This window comes from Spinacia oleracea, chromosome 4, assembly GCF_020520425.1.
Source record: "Spinacia oleracea cultivar Varoflay chromosome 4, BTI_SOV_V1, whole genome shotgun sequence".
Classification (NCBI taxonomy): domain Eukaryota; kingdom Viridiplantae; phylum Streptophyta; class Magnoliopsida; order Caryophyllales; family Amaranthaceae; genus Spinacia; species Spinacia oleracea.
Genome location: NC_079490.1, coordinates 102,669,822 through 102,693,872, shown reverse-complemented (window position 1 = coordinate 102,693,872; position 24,051 = coordinate 102,669,822). Strand labels below are relative to the sequence as shown.

At 36.0% G+C, this 24,051-nt stretch overlaps 1 protein-coding gene across 1 annotated transcript; it reads left to right on the top strand.

Moving 5' to 3' along the window:
* Positions 1-10,324: 10,324 nt before the first annotated feature.
* On the top strand, positions 10,325-23,884 carry LOC110783795 (protoheme IX farnesyltransferase, mitochondrial). Its single transcript, XM_021988168.2, has 7 exons — positions 10,325-10,776; positions 13,598-13,727; positions 17,457-17,594; positions 17,696-17,829; positions 21,419-21,544; positions 23,066-23,169; positions 23,287-23,884. The coding sequence occupies exons 1-7, from the start codon at positions 10,451-10,453 to the stop codon at positions 23,640-23,642; spliced, it is 1,314 nt and encodes a 437-aa protein (XP_021843860.1). The 5' UTR covers positions 10,325-10,450; the 3' UTR covers positions 23,643-23,884.
* Positions 23,885-24,051: the final 167 nt, after the last annotated feature.

Sequence of the window (24,051 nt, the reverse complement as noted above, 5' to 3'; positions counted from 1 at the left end):
GTCAAATCATACTCCATATCTTCATCATTTTGTTGGAGCACACTATTCACTTCATCATTAGCTTAATTCTCAACTTCAGTATCACTAGAAATCTCAATTGTTGGTTCGGGGATTATAGGATTAGGATTCTCAATCTCAACAACATCGTCATCACTATCCTCATTCACAACTTCATCACTATCCTCACTCATAGCATTCTCCACATCACTATCACCTTCTATGTGGTTTAAGTGTATATTTTCCATCAACCTACCATCCTCAAAACTTTGTTCTGTAAGTTCTAAAATAATGGTCATAACCTCCATGGCATACTTCCATCTACCATCATGAGTTCCATACTTAAAGTAATTAGGGGTACCACTCTCATAGTGCATGTCCTGAAATTGGTTCTTAAGAGTAATATATGGGTTCCTATGAGGCAACCAATGAATAACTATTTCAGACATTACATCCTTATTCCTTAGATGAGGCATATTCTTGACCGTAGCAAAATAATTGCAAGCGAACTCAATCTTTTTCACATATAGATGCGGAGGCTCAGAATCCAATTTCTCTAGATGTCCTAGATTAGAGAACTTTGAAGGAAATATTTCAATTCCTGAAAACACACAACTTAAATCTAGTCTTACTAACGTGTTCCCAACAAAATAATTCAATTCCCCAAAATAGTTAAGCTTAACACGTTCAATGCACAATTATATGCTTAATCATGAATTATGATGCAATTAATCACATAAAGCAAAATAAACATGATCAACATTAAATACACAATCATGCAATCAAACTTTAACACATAGCACTTAATGAGATGCATACATAAATTAAATTCCCTTCTTAATCTAACCTTTCTCACTTAGAAATAAATGGAAATTTTCGAGATTCATTTAATAAATAACTTCAAATCTAAGCGAAATTATTAAAATTAAAATAAATAATTTACTAATTTACTAATTTTATCCGAAAAATAATTAAATAAATAATTAATTAAATTCGGATTAATAAAAAAAAGTCGGAAATAAGAAAAAAAATCGAACTATTTCGAATAAATAAGAAAATTCAAACCAAATACATAAATTCGGAATTTTAATTAATTTCAAATAACTTAAAATAATTGGTATTTGACTTTTCAAATTATTGAGTACTTAAAAATGACGTTTCAACTTTAGGAAAATAAAATTTCAAACATCCTAAAGTTCCGCAAAACCACTTCGAGAGTATGAATTACTATTAAGTAACTTCTTAAATCGTAGTTTAAGGAATTACCACCTTGCACTATTATTTAATGCAAAGCAGCTCTTAAACTAGAGTTCTGCAAATACCACTTTATAACACCCTAATAATTCCTTATTTTCATAAAACCATTTTCCAACTTAAATAAAAGGAATCACCAAGATATTATCGCCACCGTGATAACGGCTAAGGCTATTTACCAGAATTACGCAGCGAAATTTAACTAACTTTCAAACATAATAATAGTTAATGGAAATCGTACACTTCGTAACCATTAAGGCCCAAATCCATTAACTAAAAGTTTAAGTAATTAATGTAGTCATGACTAGAAAATAATTATAGAGTTTATAAATGCGGAAGAGAAAACAATCTCTTAAACTCAATCCCATTACGGTAACTTCTCCCGCAAGTTATCTCTACAACCCTGTTATTTAAAATCTACTCCCCAACAACGCAAATGCAATGATGGATCATCATAGGGTCATTAAGGCAAAGGCCATGACCGAAGGAAACATGAAGCACGAAGTTAGTGAAAGCTGAGTACGAACAAGCTAGAATGAAATCCTAGTCTAACATGCTTCACTCAACAATATAATAATCCACATGCAAGAGCCATTTAATAAAAAGTAATCATGGAGACAAGACTAGACACTTGACACGACTCTTGACTCATAGATTAATTAAGAATTAGCTTCGAACGGGTAAAAGAAAATATCCATAAAAGGAAAGAGGGTGTTGGAAGCCAAACACACACCAATATAATAAATAAATGTCGGACCATACCGACTGTCGGGCCATACCGGCGGAATTCCCGCGCTTAAAAGAAAGAATGAAACAACGTCTTGTATCATTCAAGGATTACTAGTTTTCCGGCAAGACTCCCCCCATTGTTCATACTCGAGGTATATACGTTCCAAGAGTTTTGAAGCTCATTATGGTTGCACTTTACCTTAATTAATATATTATGCACAAGGTGAACTCAAGACACAACAACAAAACATAAAATACAAACAACCAAACAATGAATCTTCATTTTAATCCTTTAGGACTTGTGATCAAACATAGGACTCAAGTGATGTTACTCCCATTGTTCCTTCTCAATATACTATTGAGATAACCCGACATTGCCAGTTAACAAGCGGGGTGTTCACAAGACACGGATAGTCCTTAGATCAATTCACATAGGCTTCCCAAATCATACTCTACAGCAAGGTAGAATAAATGGTGCACAAGGCACACATACTTGGCTCAAAGTATGCTAGACATTCCGTACAATAGCATAAACATAATCCTTGCATGTGAAGAACTCATACATGCATATAAACTTGAACAACATGCTTGACATAATTCAGCGATTATAATTGATCACAGCATGACTGTTCACATAGGTTTCATAATTCAACAATAAACCATAACATGCATGCTTGTTCACAACATCAAACATGAATTCAATAATACTTCAAGTCACATGATTCACAATTAATAATCATCACATAGTCCTCATGTAATTGGTGGTCACCCTAGGCATGTACGTACGGGGGCCACTTTGCGAATCACGACTCAAGGCTAGAAATCACCTCCTATAAATAAAACTTAGTTATTAGCCATGTTCACTAAATTTCCACCAACTTTTATAAACTTTTAAACCTTTAGTTTAATTAGAAATACGTTTCCCATAGTTAAAATAATATTCTCCTTTGAAACTTGAAGTCCTAGTACGAAAATATTAATATTTCGCCTTTAAAAATCATTAAATAACGCTTTTAAGCTTTGAATCAAATCTGAAAATTAGATTTGATTTCCATAATTGAAAATACGTTAAATTATGTAAATCAATTGACCGTTAAATTAGGTTAAAAAAACCCTAACCCTAATTAATCATAAAACCGATTTAAATCATTAAAAGTTGACACTTTATTAAATAAGCAAATCTGAAAATTATAGTTCTTTAATTTAAAATACTCCTGAACAATCCAGACACATAAACATCACAATACGGTGTTCACAACCGTTCCCAGCAATTTAATTAATCAAAATCAATAATAATAATATTATTTAAAAATACGGAATTGAAATAGAATAGGCAAGGAAGAAAAGAATTATACCAACCCGGCTTATAGCACGGTACAATCACGAATTGAATGTGATTGGGCGCAAAAGAGAATTAACGGAATAAGAACAATACACACAACACACACGGTGTTGTGCGGGAACGACAATAGCAAGGCAGCAGGGGCACAGTACTCGTGTGGGCACAAGCGAGAGAAAAGAGAGTACGAGGGAGTGTGTGGCTGGGCGAGCACAAGTTGCAACTAGCAACAACAGCGCAACAACACACTTGACAGCGTGCACGAGTGCTGTGCGGCAGGACAACGAGAGGCGAGCCGAGAGAAAAAGAGAGGGAGTGTGAGGGCTTGCGTGCACGAGGCACGATGGTAGCGAGGGGATTCGACGCTGGGTGCTTGAGGCACGAGCATTGCAGCACAACGAGTAGTGGTGCTCGGTTGTGTGCGACCAAGGGGGGGACGGACGAGAGAAAGAGAGAGGGTCGAGCAAGAGGGAGCACAAGGGAGGAGAGAGAAAGTTAATGAAATATGGGGATCATTAATGTGAGGGGTTATATTTATAGGTTTCTAATCCATAGCGAGTTTAGGTTTAGGGGTTTGCATTGGGCTTTCACAATTGGGTTTGGATTAGAATTAAAAGGTTTAAAACTCTGTTGGGTTCACCAACTTAATTGAATTGGGCTCGGAATTAATTTAAAACATGACCTAATAAATTTTTCTGCTTAAAATAAAATAATAAATTCATTTAATTTATTTCGGAACAAATAAAATAATAATTATATTATTTTAAATAAAAATACATTTAAATCATTTATTAAATGCAATTTTATTTTTAAAATTTACAAAAATACTTTATAAATATAATAAAATATATTTATAAATTCAGAAAAATAAGAGGTATTACAGTAAGAATCGAAGCGATCCCCAAAAATTGAAAACCTAACCCTAACTTCGCCTTTACAAGAGAGTGAGACGACGACAACTGGGGTAGATTTTAAAAAGACAGTTTTTCTCAAAGGAAGAGCAAGAAATTGAATAATTAATACCATAACTGAAACCCTAACCAAAGCTTTACCTTTACCGCCAAGATCGACGTGATCCGACACTACATCACTACAAGAAGACAACGATTCAATTAGTTATGGTATTAAGGTTCCGGTAAGGTTGTTGCAAGCAGATCAACAGACCTTCTTCCCACTTTGAACCAAGGCATATTTTAAACTACTAAAGAAACTATTGTCGTCAGCACCGTCCAATAACTTCAAAGGTGATCAACTACCCTTACTTCGGCCACCCAATATACGAAACCCTAACTTAAATCCTTGGTCAAAATCCTTGTTGCGAGCTTCGCCGACGAGCAAACTAACCACCTAAACTATTTCGGAGGCTCACCGGCTGGCCGAGATAGGCAGTAAGTTAAGGCCGCCGGTGAGCAAGAAGAATAATACGGTTTGGTGTTTTGCGGGGGGGGGGGGGGGGGGGGGGGGGGTGTTAGAGAGAAGTCGTAGAGTTTAGTGTTGGGGTTGTTAAAAAAAAGTTAAAAAAAACAAAAATAACTATGGAGGTCAATTGAAATTACATTTATTCCCAAACAACATAGAGGATTTGAAATGATGAGTTTAGAATTCTTGTTTTTCCCAAACGCATTTTTTGGAATTCAATGTCAGAATTTGAAATCATGGAATTGAAACTCATCATTTGAAATGAGACGCTGATATCCAAATACCACCTAATTTGAGTTAAAATTTCAATTCACTAAACTAGATTTATTGCATCATCGAAACAAGTTATTTAGTCAATTCTAGAATTCTGAAGGAACGCCCATAATAAAAAAGACCATCAAGAATTTGCATTTGGAATTGGTGCATAATCCAAGCCTAGAAAAATAAGTTCAATCCGTAAAATTTGAAATCAAATTTTAAATGATAGCATTTGAAATCCACTAGAAGTTCAACTGACTATTTTCCTTTCTCCTTTGCTCCCCCAAACGGCCCCAAGCATTGAAACATCTTGATTCTTCTTTTATTTACTTGGCCGCCTTTGATGACCACCTAAAATCTAGATCTACTCTCTCCTCTTCTGTCCTCTCAACCCCCATCAATTATCTTTCCTCTTCACCCTTGTTCTCTCTCCTTCACCATTCTTTCTCCCTCCTCCTCCATTGTCACTACCGCCACCACCAATTTTCTTAATCCATAGTTGAAGTTTTTTATTAATTAATATAGTCAATCATACGGTGGCCTGATTTTTTGGGATCATTAAATGAGTTGTTCTTTCATATTTTAGAGTTCAGATTATGCTTTGACTTAATTTAAATTTGAGTTGATAAACTCAATTTTCGCTTAGAACTATTGATTGATTTAATTCTAAGTTTGAATGAAAAATTTCTCTCTTTTCAGCATATGACCTAATTGTGCAATAGTTATCTTCTTCAAAATTCGTTAATGGCAAGGCAAATTCAATTCCATAATTAAAATTCCAGCTCACCTCCATGCAAACATCATGTAATGTTTGAAATAACGGAATTAAAATTCTCATATTTTCCCAAAACATATTTTGGAATGAAGTTGCTACTCCCTCCGTCTCTTTTTGTTTTTTACGTTTGGTATTTTGCACGCGTTTTAACGACTAATTAATGTGCATTGAGATTCTTCTAAGTTTTTCATGTAAACGAGGAAAATTACGTTTATTTATAATGTTTTCACTCTTATCAAAATTCTGATATGGGGAAAATGAGAAAAAGTTAATGTTTTTATGGAAAAGTGTGAGGGATTAAATGAAAATTGATTTAATTGGTTAATATAATAATGGGGTACAAATTTTGATAGAATATTAAATCATTCATGTGATAATATAAAAGGAAATGTAAAGAACATTTTGAAACACCAAAAAAGGAAACGTAAAAAACAAAAAGAGACGGAGGGAGTATTAGATTTAAAATTTAGAAATTGAATTCAACCATTTGAATGAAATTCATGAAGGTATGCATTTAATGTTAAGTCTAATAAATGCGGTTCAGTATTAATTAAACAAGTTAATAAATTCAGTGAGATCAAGTGAGCTGAATGCCTAGCTAGAGGTCGCTTCAGTTCAAGTGGAATTAATAATATTAATCCACATCTTACTCTTGACTGAACCCGTAGGGTCACACAAATAGTACGTGAACGGATCGGATCAAGTATTTAAGTGAATATATTATTCATTAAATACTCTATTTATGAACATTCGGAAACGACGGATCTCGGTTCTAGTGGGAGCTGAAATCGTCAAAAGGCAAAATATAGAATGCTCCGGAAATGATGATATTGCCGGATACGGAAATATGGATCATGACGGAAATATAAATATTATCCAAGTCGTAGATGTTGCTGGAAACGAAAACATGGTTCGTATCGGAAAATATTATCGGAAATAGAAATATTGCCGGAATCGGAAATATTGCCGGAAACGGAAATATTACCGGAATCGGAAATAAATTCCGGAATCGGAAATATTAACGGAAACGTTAATATTTGTTCGAATCGGAAATGAATTCCGAAATTCGAAAACGAATAAGAAGCGCGACGTGCGAACGCTCGACGAACGATCTTGCGAGACGCAAGGCCCAGCGCCAAGCAAGCCTCCGCATGGAGCAGCGAGGCAAAGGGGCCGAGCAGGAGCGCCCAACGAAGTGGGCCGCGTGCTGCTTGATGCCAACGCCCAGCGCGCATGGGCCGAGCAAAGCAGCAACGCCCACTCATGGCTAGCGGGCTTCGTGCTACACGACCAAAGCAACGTGGGCTCAAGGCCACACGTGCAAAGCCTTGGCCGGCTAGGATTGCTTGCTTGTCAAGTAATCGTGTTTTCCTAATTCTACTAAATTAGATGTATTAGTTAAATCTAAAATACTTAGTATTTAATTAAACCTAAAGTTCTAATGTTATTAATTAACTAGAATCCTAATGGATTTAGTTAATCGATTCCTAGTAGAATTCAAACTCCTTTATTTCCACCCTATAAATATGTGGTTCATGATCACAATTTACAATGCAATTCAATATTATACTATTCTAACTTATTAAGTTCAAGAGAGAATTTAATATTTGCCTAATATTATTGTGAGTTTCTCGAGTGCACATAAAACCTTAGAGAATATTCTAGTTGGTTGAATCTAAGGCGGATCCGAACGTGCTGTGGACTATCTGCGGAGGGGCGACATTTGGAGTCCTATACTTGTTCTTGTTCGGTTCGGGGGCAGCTAGGGAAGGCACGCATCACATTGTATGTATCCTAATTATGCTAATTGACTATATGGCAATTAATTTGGATTCCTGGCTTTATTGTTTTTCCGCATGAATTATATTGTTTACATTATTCATAACCCTACAATTCATGTTTTCAATCACAACCGTATAAAATTTTACAATAAGAAATTAGACACAAAATATAATTAATACGTAGTAGCTTTTTCCGTTTTAAGTCATTGTTGTATATATGAATTTATTTTTTTATTATTTTTAAAAATTTAATTTACTCAAAAACGTAAGTGGTATCGCTTTGATCTGGTTGCGTGTGCTCTATATGCAAGTATGCAACTGAGTGTAGCGTCTAATTTGTTGTCTGTTTTTTTTTTTTTTAAAAAAAAAATTGCAATCAAGAGGGGTAAAGCCCATAAGAAAGTTAAAAATTACAAAAGTTAACGAAAGTAAGTAAAAACCAACCGGGAAACAAAAACTAAAGCAAACACAAACAACCTTCCAAACTCGAAGCTTCGGCCTCGCTTGATGATCCTCATCAACCGGTACCAAAGAGATTGAGTCAAAACCTTCTCCAATAAAACGGTACATAGGTCCTTACGGACCGCCTAAAAATCACTACTTTTGGGTTCGAACCCACCCCGACCCCAAAGTTAGGCCCTGTTCTGTTCGACTTATTTTGACTTATTTCAAACAAAATAAGTTCAGATAAGTTCAGTTAAGTTCAGATAAGTTCAGATAATATAAGTTCAGCAAAAATAAGTTTTTTTCAGACATTTTCACACACAAATAAGTTTATTTCAGACAAAATAAGTTTTTTTCAGATAAAATAAGTTCAGATAAGTTCAGATAAGTTCAGTTAAGTTCAGATAAGTTCAGATAAGTTCAGTTAAGTTCAGATAAGTTCAGATAATATAAGTTCAGTCAAAATAAGTCCAATAGAACGGAGCCTTAGCTAACCAATCAGCTGCTCGATGAGATTCTCTGCAGCAGTGCGTAATTGTAACCTCCCACTCTTGACGTCAAATGAGAGCTTTAAACTTATGAAGGATATGAATGTAAGGAGAATGGGAAGGAACATCTTCCACTCCTTTTGGAATTATTAGGGTGTTACATGTGCAGTCACGACGAAATAATGCCGCGAATCATCTCCTTATTTTTCAACACTAAAATTTGATTAGAAATCCACATTATATAAAATGAAAAATAAAAAACCTAACTACATGAAAAATAATGGAGGAGAGATGAAGGGTAGAGATGGAATAATACCTCAATGACGGCTCTCAATCTCCACAACAACAACAACTAGCACGACACCCAACCCGAACCCAACAATACCGCAACATATATCCTCTCCCTCGAACAACTAGATATGGTTGGCTTCTTGCGACGACGACAAGGACAACACGATTCCTCTTCTTTCTTTCGACCACTAACCTGAACAATAATATTTAAAAACAATAGAAAGTTGCAAAATAAAAAAACCAAAGATGAATGGAGGAGAGAGATTGAAGAGTATTCGAATGCATTAATAACAAGTTGAAGTTCGAATAACCCTAACCTCCGATGGCAAGGAGGCAACATTCTCAACACCATCCGACGACAACGGAATTATCATCCTCACACCTCCAGTATGTTGCACCACCACTTACACCGCCAACAACAAGCCACTTACACGATGAAGAAGACGAAGACGCTAAGAAATCTCCCACCGGCGAGGAACTTTCGCGGGTCAAAAAATTCTACTCGCAACTTCACCTACGTACCACCAGCCTTGATGTAGGTGAAAGGAGGTCGACGAAAATGGAGAAGGTGGCGAGGATGTGGCGAAGACAACGACAAAAAGGTGTCCGAGTTTTGGAGGAGAGAGGCAGAAAGATCTTGAGAAGATGGAAAAATGAACTAGGGATCGAAGTTTGATGAAAAATAGATTTTCATACGATATAAAAATTAAACCGTGACCATACTCGCGTATATTGATCCATGACCCAAACCAAGTACTCCGTATAATGTACTCCCTCCGTCTCTTTTTGTTTTTTTACATTTTCCTTTTTGGGTGTCCCAAAATGTTCTGTACATTTCCTTTTATATTATCACATAAATGATTTAATATTATATCAAAAATTGTGTCCAATTATTATTTTAACCAATTAAATCAATTGAGTTATTTAATCTCTCAAACTTTTCCATAGGGATATTAACTTTGTCTCATTTTCCCAATATCAGAATTTTGATAAGAGTGAAAATATTATAAATAAACGTAATACACATTAATCTATACTAATATATTAAAAGGCGTTTATAAGAAAGTATATATGTGCCACGTAGATCCCTCCTTATTATGCCACATCACCACTACTAAGTATAATGACATATAGTTGACAACCAAAAAGCATGTATCAAGGATTGAACACAATTTAAATAATAAATAAATACAACCTTTTCAAAATGAATAATAATGAATTAAAAGGAAAAAAAAGGGAATTAATTACTTAACTTATAATAATCAACTAATCATGAAAAAAGAGAAATCGATTTTGTTTTGATTTTTGGATATGGGAAGGAAGTTTGTTGATCGACCACTGATCTTGCATGGAAATCAGATAATAGCACCACATACACACATATTTAAAATAAGTAAATTCCACTAAAAATAAAATTCGACGCCCGGACCACAAACTAGTTAATCGTTAAAACACGTATAAAATACCAAATGTGAAAAATAAAAAGAGATAGAGGCAGTAGTATTTTATGCCAGACGGCCTTGCATAAAAGTTTGTAACTATCGTAAATCGTAATCTCTCGTGAATAGGAAACAACGGTGTACACAGAAAATAAAAACAAAAGGTATTCAACTCTTCGTCTCCTTCTTCTTCTCTCTGGCCTCCGGCATTCCATTTCAGACACCGGAACTCCACCATGTGGAGAACCTCCATTTCTCTCTCTTTAAAGAGACTAAACCATCTGTCTTACCTAAACCCTAACCCTTTTTCTTCACTGCAAAAGCGTTCTCCATCTTTTGATACTATCCATGGCGGATTCAGCTCTTTTTCTCACCTCTACTCATCTACGATCCCTAAATCATATGATTCCACCAAACTCGATTTAGGGTTACGTCGTTTTTCTCAATTAGGGATTTCTTCTGCTGCTACTGTCGATGTTTCGTCAACTCTTTCTCGCGATCTTGTTGGTGCCTTTTCGCATTATGGTCGCTGTTATTGGGAGCTCTCCAAAGCCAAGTTAAGGTACGTTTGATTTCCCCCCTCCAATTTTCAAATTTTAGGGTGATTTTTTTTATCATAATTGTGTCTTTTCAGCTGTTTTGTTTAGTTAGGCTTGTTTATTTGATTGGTGGTGATGCAATTTATGATGTTCTTTTGGTTTATTGTGTTTCTATATTATCAGTTATCATCATTTGGGGTTTTTCTGTGTGTATGAGTAGCAATGCGAAAAGGTCAAGTCTTGTGCTTGGGTTAGGTATAATGAGTATTTGATTGTAGGGAAAGGGGGGATGTTTAGTTTTGGGAGATATCTCTTGTTTTCTGGTGAAGGGAGTTATGGGTTACTCCAGCGAGATTAGAGAAGTGTATTTCTAATGGTGTAGGATTAGAAATGAGAAGACTAGTGTGGATGTTGTCAATCAATAGAAGGTAGTGCACGATAGCCAAGTTGCCATTGAATGATAATAATTAGGCTTAACTCTTTTTTTGACGGGAAAGGACATCACAATGAAGCGTATTTTAGGTAATGAAGGCTGATGATAAAAATTAATGAAATGTAAGTCCTAATTGGATAGGAGAGAAAGAACACCTTTTTATACAAAAACTAGGCAAAATTGTCAAAAAGTACTTTTTTTTTTTACCTCAATTTGTGAGCTAGTACCTTATATTTTCAGTTTTATCAAATAGTATGTTGAATTAAAAATTTGTTTTAAAAATGGTACCTTGTTGCAAAATTCCACCTAGCCAAAAATCACGCGCCTATGTTAACTTCTTCTAAGAACAGCAGAACAACAACATTAGACAAGAATTTTAGATTTAAACTCATTTATTTAGGAGGGAAAGCAGCTGAAAATACTTTGAATTTGGTAAGATGATGAGCGCGTGATGATTTCCCTCTAAAATTGTGGCAATTGCCGGAATAAATGGCCAGAAAATTGTGATTTTGGCCGGAATGTTGCAACAAGGTACCATTTTTAAAACAAGTTTTTAATTCAAGGTACTATTTGACAAAACTGAAAATATAAGGTCCTACCTCACAAAGAGAGGCCAAAAGAAGGTACTTTTTGACAATTTTGCCAAAAAACTATTGTTCAAAATAGCACACATCTCATGTTCATTTATCATAATGTTATGTTTTTTTTACATATGCAACTATGTTCTTTTGGTGCATAGTAAACATAGTGTGTATCAGTGTATGTTAAAAACATGGCATTCTAATAAAAGAACTAAGGTACGTTTTTATTGCAATATTTAAACATAAATTAATATATCCTCTACTTATTTATTTTTAATTAAATGTATTTTCATTTACATATGCACAATGCAATTGTGTTATTTTTGGTGCATAGTGAGCATTGTGCACATGTTTCTGTAATCCAAGCATTTTCCACGGGGTTCCTTCTTTCTAAATGCACTACCAAATTGTATACACAATCATCTCCAAATTTCAACGACCCAACCTTTAATAGTCCTTCTTTCCACACCACAAGAATGTCTTTGACAGAACAAGCTTACAGCCTTACACCAAGCTTATCCCAAACAAGGTTGAGCATAAGTGCAAAAGAAATAGAACTACACCAGGCTTGATTATGTCCCACTATCTAGCCCCACATCCAGCGGGCCTGGGCCTGGCCCTGGCGGGCCTCACACTGCCAGTTTGGTATAGGGTCATAAATAGAGAATTAGTTAATATGAGAGATTGCATGAAATGTCATGTGTTAATTTGTTATTACTACTTTTTGCCCACCGCTAGAGTTGGTAATAAGTAGTGCTGAAATCCAAATTAGAACACTTAGCTGGGGTAGAGAAGCATACCTTAGACATTTACGTGAAACATGAGAAATTGAGAATCAATTTTACTGACGGTTACTTTCCATTACCTCAATTTATGAGGATGTAAAAATATGGGTCATCAGGGGTCAGGTTACAGGAATACTTAAAGCTCACTTACAAACAATTTTATTTCTACTTGTACAGTGGATTGTTTATAGAAGGGTCTACTGTCTAGTGTTTGTTTATTTCTTGGAAGGAAGAGCCTTCTTGAGGTTATAAGGCTCTTGTACTTCTTAAATGAAGTGATATCCTGATATTTAGGCACTTGAAATGTTAGAAGGCGATAACTAGAGGTTAACATCACATTGGTAAGGTTAATGACTTAATGGGAAGTCCATTGCAGGATTTGTTGACTTACGGGAATAGATAGTTGTTAACATGGTTTTGGTAGTTGGATCTGGATGTTTAGTATTTTACACTTTTTTGTTTGCTTTGATGGTCCATATACTCCCTCCGTATGATTTTAGGAGTTACATATACTTACCCCTTGCAGCCGTATTTATTTAGCGGTTACATATCTATTTTTGACAAGTTTTTAACCCACTCCCAAATTATTTAACATATCTTACTTTTCTATGGGGCCACCACTATAATAAATTTCCTCTGTACTTTGATTAAAATACTTTTCCCACCATCTTTTTTATATTTGTTATTACTCCCTCCTCCAATTGCTTTATTATTTATATTACATTCAATTCTCATTTCTTAATACTTGTGCCGGTCTAACATGTTACTCCTGAAAAAATACGGAGGGAGTAGCTATTTTATATTTAAGGATGTTTGCAAAAAATTTATAACGACATTTTGTCTTGAGTCTTGACTAAGATACAAGTGAAGATTCACTTTAAAATTGACTCTGTTTGTTGGATCCCATAAATGTCATTCTTTTATTCGTTTTTCTTTTCTGTATTTCTTACTTTTTGTTGGTCTGTTAGTTTGTCTTCTTTCTACTTAAATGATTGTTTGATTTCTTTTGTTCATTCTTTTTTTTTTGCTTTGTTGTAAATCTCAGCATGCTGGTGGTTGCCACTACTGGGACTGGATATGTTCTTGGCAGTGGTCAGATCATTGATCTTGCTGGCCTTTGTTGGACTTGTGCTGGTACAATGATGGTTGCAGCATCTGCTAGCTCTTTAAATCAGGTTAGCTGTTAGATTTCCATGGATACTGTGCCATTTCCTTACATATTTCGGCTCCCAAATACTAAAGCACAATTTTCTTATTACAGAATACAAACATCTTTTTTCAGTTCCCAGTTTTATTCTCTCATGCTTGATAAGTTGATACCTTTTTCCACTTAGTCAATTGTTGATTAGAATTCGCATCCTTCTAGATTAGATATCTATTGTACTCTTTGACATCCCCTTCACAACTTTGCCACAAAGGTTGTCTAACTTTAGCATTTCCTTGAGAGACCCCTTGTTGATGGATAAGTGGATAACCGATAACTGGATAAGTGATAATGTTGGATAAGTGATAATGTTTGAGTTGTCTTTGCTTATCAACTTGTACTATTTTGTTACTCGGTTACTCCCTCCACCCTATATGGCATCTTGAAAGGCATTCATGCTGGCTATAGTTTTAAAAGTATTCTTTATAGGTTAAATCCAGTCAAGTAGGTCGTTACTAACTTCCCCTAATCAAACGAATTACCTAAACCAACCACTAAAACAAGTAAAGTGGTAAGCAATGGTCAAAATTCACAAAGACTAAGGACACACTGGTTAATGCTAATCGAACAATCGAACAATAAGCTAGATCGAAGACGGGTAGAGAAAATCACTAACCAACCACGATAAACAAACTAAGCTAACTAAAACAAAGATAGGGAATGGGCAGATAAACAAAGATAGGGAATGGGGTTAAGCACCAACAAATCATGGAATAAAGACAAGACGAATGAAAACAGAGGATAAAACACACACCACATGTATGAACGTTGAATTCACAAATAACAATTTCCTTAAGCATCAAGCATGAACTCTCGTTCCACACTATGATGCTGGGGTAAATCAAAGTCTCAATTCGACCAAATAGTTAAAGTTAGGTCTTCAATCCATTTCCAACATCCAAGTAGCTAATGAATGCAACAAATATTGAGAATGCTCAAACATGCAATAATTTAATTATGAGAATCCCCAATTTCAATCTCATATCGATAACCAATCAATGTTGGGTTTTCATCCAAACCTAACACTATTCCACCAACATAAAAGTAGGAAAGTTAAAGAAATTACTCCACAACTAAGAACATGAAACTAAGCAATAATACCAACTAATCTAAGCATGAAAACTAATCTAATAAAACAATTAAAAGAAAGCAATAAAAAGAGACGAAAGAGAGTACAAAAATTGCTCATTGATTTTGATAGTGGAAATCCTCGAAACAAGTTGTCACCTTGTACATCAAATCCTTAAATCACTCTTTGATTCTCTCTAAAAGCTAACTAAAACCCCCTAAATCCTAGAAATTGGTCTAATTATGTACCTCCCTCCATCATGACCCCAAAATTGGGTATTTATACTACAAGTTAATCATGAAATAAAAGAGGGAAAAATAAAAGGAAACAAAAATCTAAAACTAATTCAAAAAGAATAAAATGAAAGGAAAATAAAAGAAAAATAGAAAATCAGGAATTCGAAACAGAAACTCCCAAAAATATCAGACCCATCTTCCTCCTCGTGGTTTCCTTTTGCGCCGCTTCAATTGGAGGAATCTTCCAATCGAAACCGTAAGATGCATATTATCATCCTTCACAAATCAATCGCATTCATCGGCCTCAAATGGAAGCGTAGCCGTTGACCTTCATTAACCCGTAAAAGACCATCAGCGGACGCGCTAGTGTTTGTCGAACCGGTCGTGCAAATGCTACTGATTCCAAAATGTTATAAAACTTTGTCTCACGCGGACGTGCGACTACACACCAAAGCGAACACTCCTCTTTGAGGTTTCTAGGATAGGCGTCGTTTTTGTTGTGCGGACGAGGAGAGGAGGCTAAGGGGCAGCGTGGTTTTGTGGGAGATGGTGATGCGGGGCTGAGTTGATGGCATTGGCTTGGTTTGTTTATGGAGGTGCGTCACTACTGCTATGGCGAGGGAAGATGGGCAGTGTATGTGGTGCTTGCAGGAGCTACAAAGTGGATGTGAGAGGGTGAGGTGAGTGGTTTGCGGTGGAGATGAGGAGGTGCAGCGATGAGATGGAGAGGGGAAGCAAGGGGCTACTTTTGTTGGTGAGGAGGTGGTGTAGGATAGGCTGATTATGTGGTAAAGGATATGAGCCGCTGGAGGTTTAAGGTTCAAACCTGTTTGCAAGTATAAATGTAGCTCAATAGTTGTGTCTGACTTTTGCTGACGGAGCGGCACAATTGACTTGACTTTGAAATTCTTCTCCGTGCCTCGAATAAGCACCTATGCACATAACCAAAGAAGAGGGAAGAAACGAGAAATAAAATAAGGCAAAAATAATATAATAAAAACGAGCGTGACTAAAAAGAAAATTAAATATGAAGGCTAAATTATAACGACTAAAAAATTATTAAAGCAAAGAAAATAAATAAACTGTGAAATTAAGACCTAAAAACTAGCAAAAATCACTAACTAGTAACTACGCTAATTAAACTACAAAATTATATATTAGGAAAGAAAGGCTAAAAATATAGGGAAAAAACCTTTAAAATAACATAAAACTACCCCTAAGAGTGACAGTTATGTCACTCATCACTTGGTCTTCTTGTATACCTGATAAGACGTGGCTATGAAGTATGAACTTTCCTTTTTTGAAAGGAATTATGTGACATTAGAGAGCTGTATTTATAGATTACTAGTTTGTTGTTCTTCTGCAGTTCTACTATGAATAAGCTAGAAAAATAATACTTTGTGGGAGCAGGGTATATTTTCTGCATGAGCTAAATCTGTTGGAAAATTTCTGGCTCTCATGATGCTGTTAACCTAACATGAAATTGGCAACTGCTCTTTTATCTTTCATTTATTTTAGGAACATCTTGTTGCTTCATTCTTAAAAAATGTTTACCATAGTCAACGGCTTCACGCTGCCTTCTCTTTTATTCATGGTTGGTGTATATGCTGTTTCCTTTTTCATTTTCTTGTGTCTAAATTAGCATGTGTGTGTTTCAAGTCACTTTCTACTTGTCTGTTCACTTCTTCAGTTCTTCATCATTGCTCAAATTGCATCTTCTTGACAGGAAAATAAATTAATTAACTTTGACAACTACACCAATAATTTACAAAAATAAATTCCGATCAGCATTAATTTGTCGCCCTAGTAAAGTACTTCCCCCGATTCTATATACATGCAATAATTGACTTTTACGCTAGCCAATGCCTAACTTTAACCATCAGTATCTTTAATTGTACATTAGTAAAAAATATAAAAAGTTGTAAATAACTATGTTTTTCTATCAACGCCTAACTTTATTAGCTTCTTTACGGGCTAAGGCGGTGGGGGCTTTCCGGGGTTGGGCTAACTTGTAGTTCTGATTTTCAGTCTCTTCTGGGGCACCTTGTCCTCTTGACGTGCTTATAATTTTGATTGGATGGAACTTAGCTAAGAAAATTAGTCCCATCCAGTAATTAATGGTCAAATGATGCATTGACAAGTGTGCCGATCAAAGTGATGCATTTAAAAAGAAACAGAGGGAGTATATGTAATAAGGTTCCGCTTATACATTCGTATATATTCATTTCTGTTGAAGACTTCTAATCCTCTTTTAATGTGCTTTCCATTAAGTTTAGAGCCCTTTTAATCCAATGCTGGTCTCGCATATTATCCCAGTGCAACATTTGAAAATGATGATAGATTGATTATGATGATGACGATGATGTTCATATGGTTATTCCCGTTGTTCTTTTAGGTCTTTGAAGTAAAAAATGATGCTAAAATGAAGAGGACGATGCAAAGACCATTACCTTCTGGGCGTTTGACTGTATTGAATGCAGTTGCTTGGGCATTTATAGTTGGGATAGCAGGCACTGGTTTATTAGCGTGCAAGGTGGTGAAATAATGTTCCATACTTCCATTGCTCTGATTTCTTTTTCTTGCTTAGTGGTCTGTGATACTAACATTGCTGATCCTGCAACAAGGTTTTTGCAGGCTAATGCCTTGGCAGCTGGACTAGGAGCCTCTAATCTCCTTCTTTATGCATTCATTTATACTCCAATGAAGCAATTACACCCAGTAAATACATGGGTTGGAGCAGTTGTTGGCGCTATTCCTCCGCTTCTTGGGTAAGATTTATGTGACGGGCAACTGTTGTGTTTGTGTGTATAGAGTGTCTAATTATATCTTGTAATTTCCTTCACTGTTTCACTCAAATCTTCTAACACTAGATTTTAAAGACTTGAGTGAAATTTATCCATTTTCTCGTGGACCCTCTTTCTCTATGAAGTTTTATAGAGGTGGTATGTGGTAAGATTGAAGGTTGATGGTAGAAGAGATCGGAGGCCCTGTTCTTATTTTTAATGTGTGGAAGATCTTTTTCTCAATAATTGTTGCCATCTGTATGCTGAATATTCGGCTTCAGAGTTCAATTGGTAACATACACAACACAGTGTAGATCATGCTGAAGGCTGATCTAGGAAGCGTGGTCTTACACTTGACAAGCACACTAATTAGTTTCTGAAAGCCTACCAAGGACATTGAATATAAGCCAGCGTTTGGAGGGGGGGGGGGGGGTTACTTGTAGTTTGGTAGTAATGATGATATGCTCTTATAGTGGTCATAATAATGGAACCCACTGATTGCAGTATAATAGAAAGGAAAATGGAAAAAATAGAGATACAATCATACACAAGGCATAGAAAAGTCGACACAAAAGTTCACAGGTGATGAAGGTGGAGGTGGCTGCAAAAGGAGTATCCATTTGTGAACCGCTAGATGACAGAAAGGTGGTAAGGGGACCCTCTATCTAACTATAGAAACCCCAATCCAGGGCATTGTGCGTGATGAGATCCCTACTGAGTTGTAGGGGAACTGGGGAAGTTTCCCAAGGAACATGTTTTAGGATAAGGATTATCGTTTCTTTTTTGTCGTTAGGAGTAAGTCATTCATCACATGTTTGTTTAATTTATGGTTTGCTTATTCAGTAACTCCCTACTCTTTTGTCCTTTTTTCCTATTATTAAGGTCATTCAACCAGGAATCTTTAAAGAATTACTTATACTCCCTTTGTTCCTTTTTGCTTGCTTTATATGAGTGGGTAGATACCTCTTGCGTGTGGGATAGGAGAGCTAAGCCGAGAGAGATTGCAGGGACCATATGTATTACAAGGAAATGGGGCAATCTTTTAGAGACAACCGCCAAACGAAATTGGTGCAATCTTTTATGGACTAAGAGACTACTCCTTCCGTCCTAAAAGATTGCCCTAATGCTTTTATTCACTTCATTAAGAATTGAGTATGGTAAAAAACATGTGGGTAGATAGATTTGTCTTTTAGTTAAATTAAATAATAGGTTGTGAGGATAGACATGTGTGGACCACAAACCAAATAAGGTTTGGGGTAAATAAATCACATCCATTTATGGTATATGGGGAAATCTTTTAGGGACAGAGGGAGTAGCTTGTAAGAGGACTTTAAAGGATAAACAATTATTTATGTGTGGAATCTTCTTAGCATTTTGGTGATATATGTAACAAAGGATAGGATTCAAGTTGGGTGGTGACACTTGTCCTTCCTAGATGTTGTTGTGAACTTAGAGTTGTCGTATCAGTTTCAATTTGTCTCCTATAAGACTTGCGCATAGTTGGGTGGCGACACTTATCCTTCCTAGATGTTGTTGACAAGAGCATGAATGATTCTTAAGCTATAGCGTATGCTTTTTTGATTTCCAGCCTTCTTTGCTTGAGTGTCTATAAGAGTTTAAGGGATTGATGTTTTGGTCACTAATCTTTTTCTCTTACATCCTTTGAATAGAATTATTAACTACTGTCATTAGAAAAAGTTATGGATTATCAAAAACTTTTGTGATCATTTTCCCCTTATTCTTCGGAGTGCATCATCCTTGTATCATTTTCCTGATACAATTTTGTCGTTGTATGATTGTGTCATGTTATTACTTTTTTGATAGTTGCTTGGTATATTGCTAAATTTTGTCAATGGTTCATCTAGATTTGTTGTGTATATAGCTTCAACATTAAGTAGGAATCTAGGATTTAGAATCCTTTGTCATATCCCGTGGTGATGTATGCTTGAAACTGAAAATTAAAGGGATGTTGCTGGCGGTAGCTTGTTTACGAGTTCTTTTTTTGAACTTACTCATTTTAGTTACCTTTGACATAATTTTTCTTGCGTAACTTTGTTCGCCACTGCCCTTCTGTTTTCTCCAACCTCAATTATTTCCATGATCTATCTCAATGGCTTTGTCTTCTAGTTTACTTGGTTGTTATAATGAATCTTATTTTTTTGTCCTTTCTCCTGCCATTGACAAGATAATTCTGGAAATGTGGTGTCGAATACAGCTATGCTGCGAGACATTGTTTGCTTAGAATCTCTTTCCATATGGAAAAGCCTCTCTCGCGATATGATAGCTCATGGTTCTTCTGCTTATATTAGCGCTTGAGTCCACCTGCTAAAGATTGGGAGTAAGTTGGGAATACCAAAATAGTGATGCCAAATCTGGATAAAAAGTATTCCCTTCGTCCCAAATTACTCGTTACACTCACCTTTGCACAAAGTTTTAGGTGATAAGTGGTTGTTTGGTTATTAATTGTTATTTTATTGAAAAGGTAAATGTGATAGGAGTTAAGCGGGGTATTGTTTTAATTGAATGAGAGCGGGTGTGAGACCAAACTTTGTTAGTCGGAAGAGAGAGATAATAAATAATTGTGGGGTCATTCCTAATTTGGAAGTGTAACAAGTGATATGGGACGGATGAAAAAGGAAAGTGTGACAAGTAATGTGGGAAGGAGGGAGTAGAAATTTTGGTGCTTATAGTTCTGTTGCCAATTGTCATACTCCTCCAGTGTTATTTTTCTTTTCATTTTCCTCCGCGGAACCCACAACCACCTTTGAAAAGGCGCAATCCTTAACTGTTCCATCTTTCTGCTTACCTTTTTTTTTGTTATTAATATTTGTAAGGTCTCCAAACTCGTAAAGGCATATTATCTCCGAAGAGGTGCTTTCAGTAAACTCAATACAGACGGTAAATTGCAGATTTAGAAACCAATTTCAATAATGGTTTTACCTGATTTGTGTCATGTGTTTTGCCAATTGAGAGACTTCAATCTTTTATTGTCGCATTGTCGGCTTGTTATTTAGTTGTGGCGTCAATACTTGAGATTGTAATGTAGGGTGTATCTGCCTAGCCACGAGCACTTGCTGGTTTCCTCTCAATTTTGTTAGGCATAGGAGCTGAAAGGAGGACTTGTGAAATTATCAATCCGCCTGGGTGCAATACAGATAACCATTTAAATTTACAACTACTAATTGCACAGATTACTCTGTATTTCTCAATAGATATCCCCCCCTCTTCACGAGCTAGAATTCTAGACTGGAAGTTGGCTCAGAGTATACGTAAATAATTTTGTATCTTTCCAATTGTCGTCCATTTTGAGTTTGCATTTTCTAATATTGTATCTGGACTTCTATGTACTAGAAAAATGTGGGGAGAGATCCAAATTGGTTAATAGATTTTTGTTTAAATAAGTTTTATAAGTATGAGCTGCATCACATTTTTGAGACCACCAGCAAAGATAAGCATTGCACTTGAGTCTTTTTGAGATGACAGATATCAGACTATTCTATCATTGCATGTAGAAGTTTGCATGCGTATTGGAAGTGTTATGTAATTATGCTAACATCACTTGTTGGGGTTGCAGGTGGGCTGCTGCTTCTGGTGAAATTTCTCTTAATGGGATGATTCTACCTGCTGCACTTTATTTTTGGCAACTTCCCCATTTTATGGCCCTTGCATACTTGTGCCGTGACGATTATGCTGCAGGAGGGTATGTAACATTAGAAATCTGTGGTGTTTATGAATTACAATAGTCACTGATGTGTTTTATGTAAAGCTGCGTAAGTAGTACTGTAGTAGGATCCAAATTTGGAACGGACATCACAGTAGTGACAAGAGGAAAAAGTGTAATTTTGGGAGCATAGAGTTGGCAACAGCATTTGAATATGTTTAAAATAGAAATTCAGTTATTTATCTTCTTTGCCTTGGCCTTTGTTTCGTTGAGGCTAAGGCAGTTAGACGTCTCAATTCCAGTAAGGTCTCTCACTTTTCCAGTCCTAAGCACCGTTACCTGGTTCGCTAGTATGAGATTGGGTACGGGTTCGCAATTCGCTACCTAATTTGCTGAATTAAACCAAAATTATACCATTTTCATGTTGTAATTCGCTTTTTCGGTTCGTGGGGTGATGGGAGGATTAGGTAACACTGGTCCTAAGTGATAGGAACTGCTACTCCTGAATGACCCACTACTGAGATACATAAAATCAGTATTCTTGGACTTTGAACGGATTCACATAAAATTAGTATTCTTGGACGTAGGACAAAATTTAACCTTGATATAAGTCTTCTATTTCTGTCAGACACCTGGCATCTTGAAAAGTGCCTTCATGTCATTGTCTTAGAGCTTGCTCAAATGGATTGATTATATACAGAATGTACTTGCTGTTATTGGTCACAACAAGGTCTTTACACAGGTTACAATTTTAGGAGCAGCATGTTTTTTCAGTTTGTCCACTGGAACATGTCAAACAGGCTAATGTTCTTGCTGATGTTCTTTTATCACTACTGCTGATGTCTTACGGTATGAAAACGTCTAGCCATGTCAAACAGGCTGGTCAGGTTGGGTTTGGGTAATGTAACTATATATTTGGCTCATTTTGGTTTTGGGTTGTAATTGCATGATTGTGGTCCAAGTGTATCGGTTATGAGTCAATAAACGGGTTTATATAATTTCTTCTACTATAAGTGCTGATAATATGAAAAAAATCTCTATCCTAAATCGAATAACATTGAATTCTTACCTAATGAATTACAAACAGACTTCTATCCTAATTTTGTTTTCGCTATTTCTAGAACCATGTACTTATTGATGCACTATGGCTTATTATTTTGGCTTTTTTTTACAAATACTTGCTGTACTAAACAACTAAAGTTTTGACCCATGGATCTTTTCAGTTCGACCTAGTAGAAGTTAGGTTTAACCCACCAATTATCAGATTATTTGGGTTCGATCAATTTTGGGTTTCGGGTCACAAACATGTGTTCAAGAATCAAGAGCCATTCTTTTCGTTGTTGGTGTTTGGTAATGTCAATTTTTGACTTAGCTATGCAAAATAGATGTTTGAACCCTAATCCCGAGGGGAAGTATTTGTTCTTTGTTAGGACTTGGACTAGTATTTTTCATATCATAGCAACATAGGATGGGAACAGGAAGAATACTGAATGTTTAGCAGGACTCATATTAGGTGGATTGATTCAATTTTCTTAAAGTTTCCATGTTTTTTACATGCAGGTATAGGATGATTTCTCTTACTGACACCTCTGGTAGAAGGACCGCCTTGGTTGCACTGAGGAATTGTCTATATCTTATTCCTGTGGGGTACTTGGCATACGAATGTGAGTGACTTCCACAAGATTCGTATACTAATGAGGAAAAGACAAGTTTCTTTAGATTAATTTATTCTGCTCATTTGGATTCCGTTCTGATGTTTCCTGTGTATTTGGTATTTATAGGGGGTTTAACCTCTGGATGGTTTTGTCTTGAATCATCATTGCTTACTTTGGCGATCGGTGGTACAGCAATGTCTTTCTACTTGAACAGAACAACGAAGAATGCTAAGAGAATGTTCCTGGCCAGCCTTGTTTATCTTCCAGTATTTATGTCAGGGCTTATGTTTCACCGTCTGTATAATAATTGGCAGGCCACACAAACTGTTCCATCATCAAGGTTTATGCAAGAGAGTGATTATGCTGACAATGAAAAGCAGTTAAGAAAGACGTCTTCAAGTAAACAAGGGCGGCCACCTGTTGCTTATGCATCTGTAGCACCATTTCCTTTCTTGCCTGCTCCATCTTACTCACATTACTAGAAACTGGAGTTTCTATACTGTATAATATGGGAGTAAATCTTTTTTCCCTCATTTATGTAGATCATTCTTGCTTCCTTTTCTGTTATTTTATGCTGGATCCGAAAAGGCTATTCTTATGACCGTTGTAATGTAATGTTGCAAGCCGCAGGGGAAATTTTGTCCATTTTGTTGTCTTTGATGTAGCTTTCCGTTGGCTTGTGTAATTTTTATTCTCAATAAATCAGATTGGTAACTTTCCATCATTTTGGTTGCTGCTGTATTTTGGGCAATTAAAGAGCATGATATTAACACCCACCCTGCTACTTTTACTTGGAACACAAAATGCCACTCTGAAATAACCAATCAACACTAAACAAAGGACACATCGCAGGGGTCTTGTTCATTCAGCAAACTGCAATTGCTTAATGTT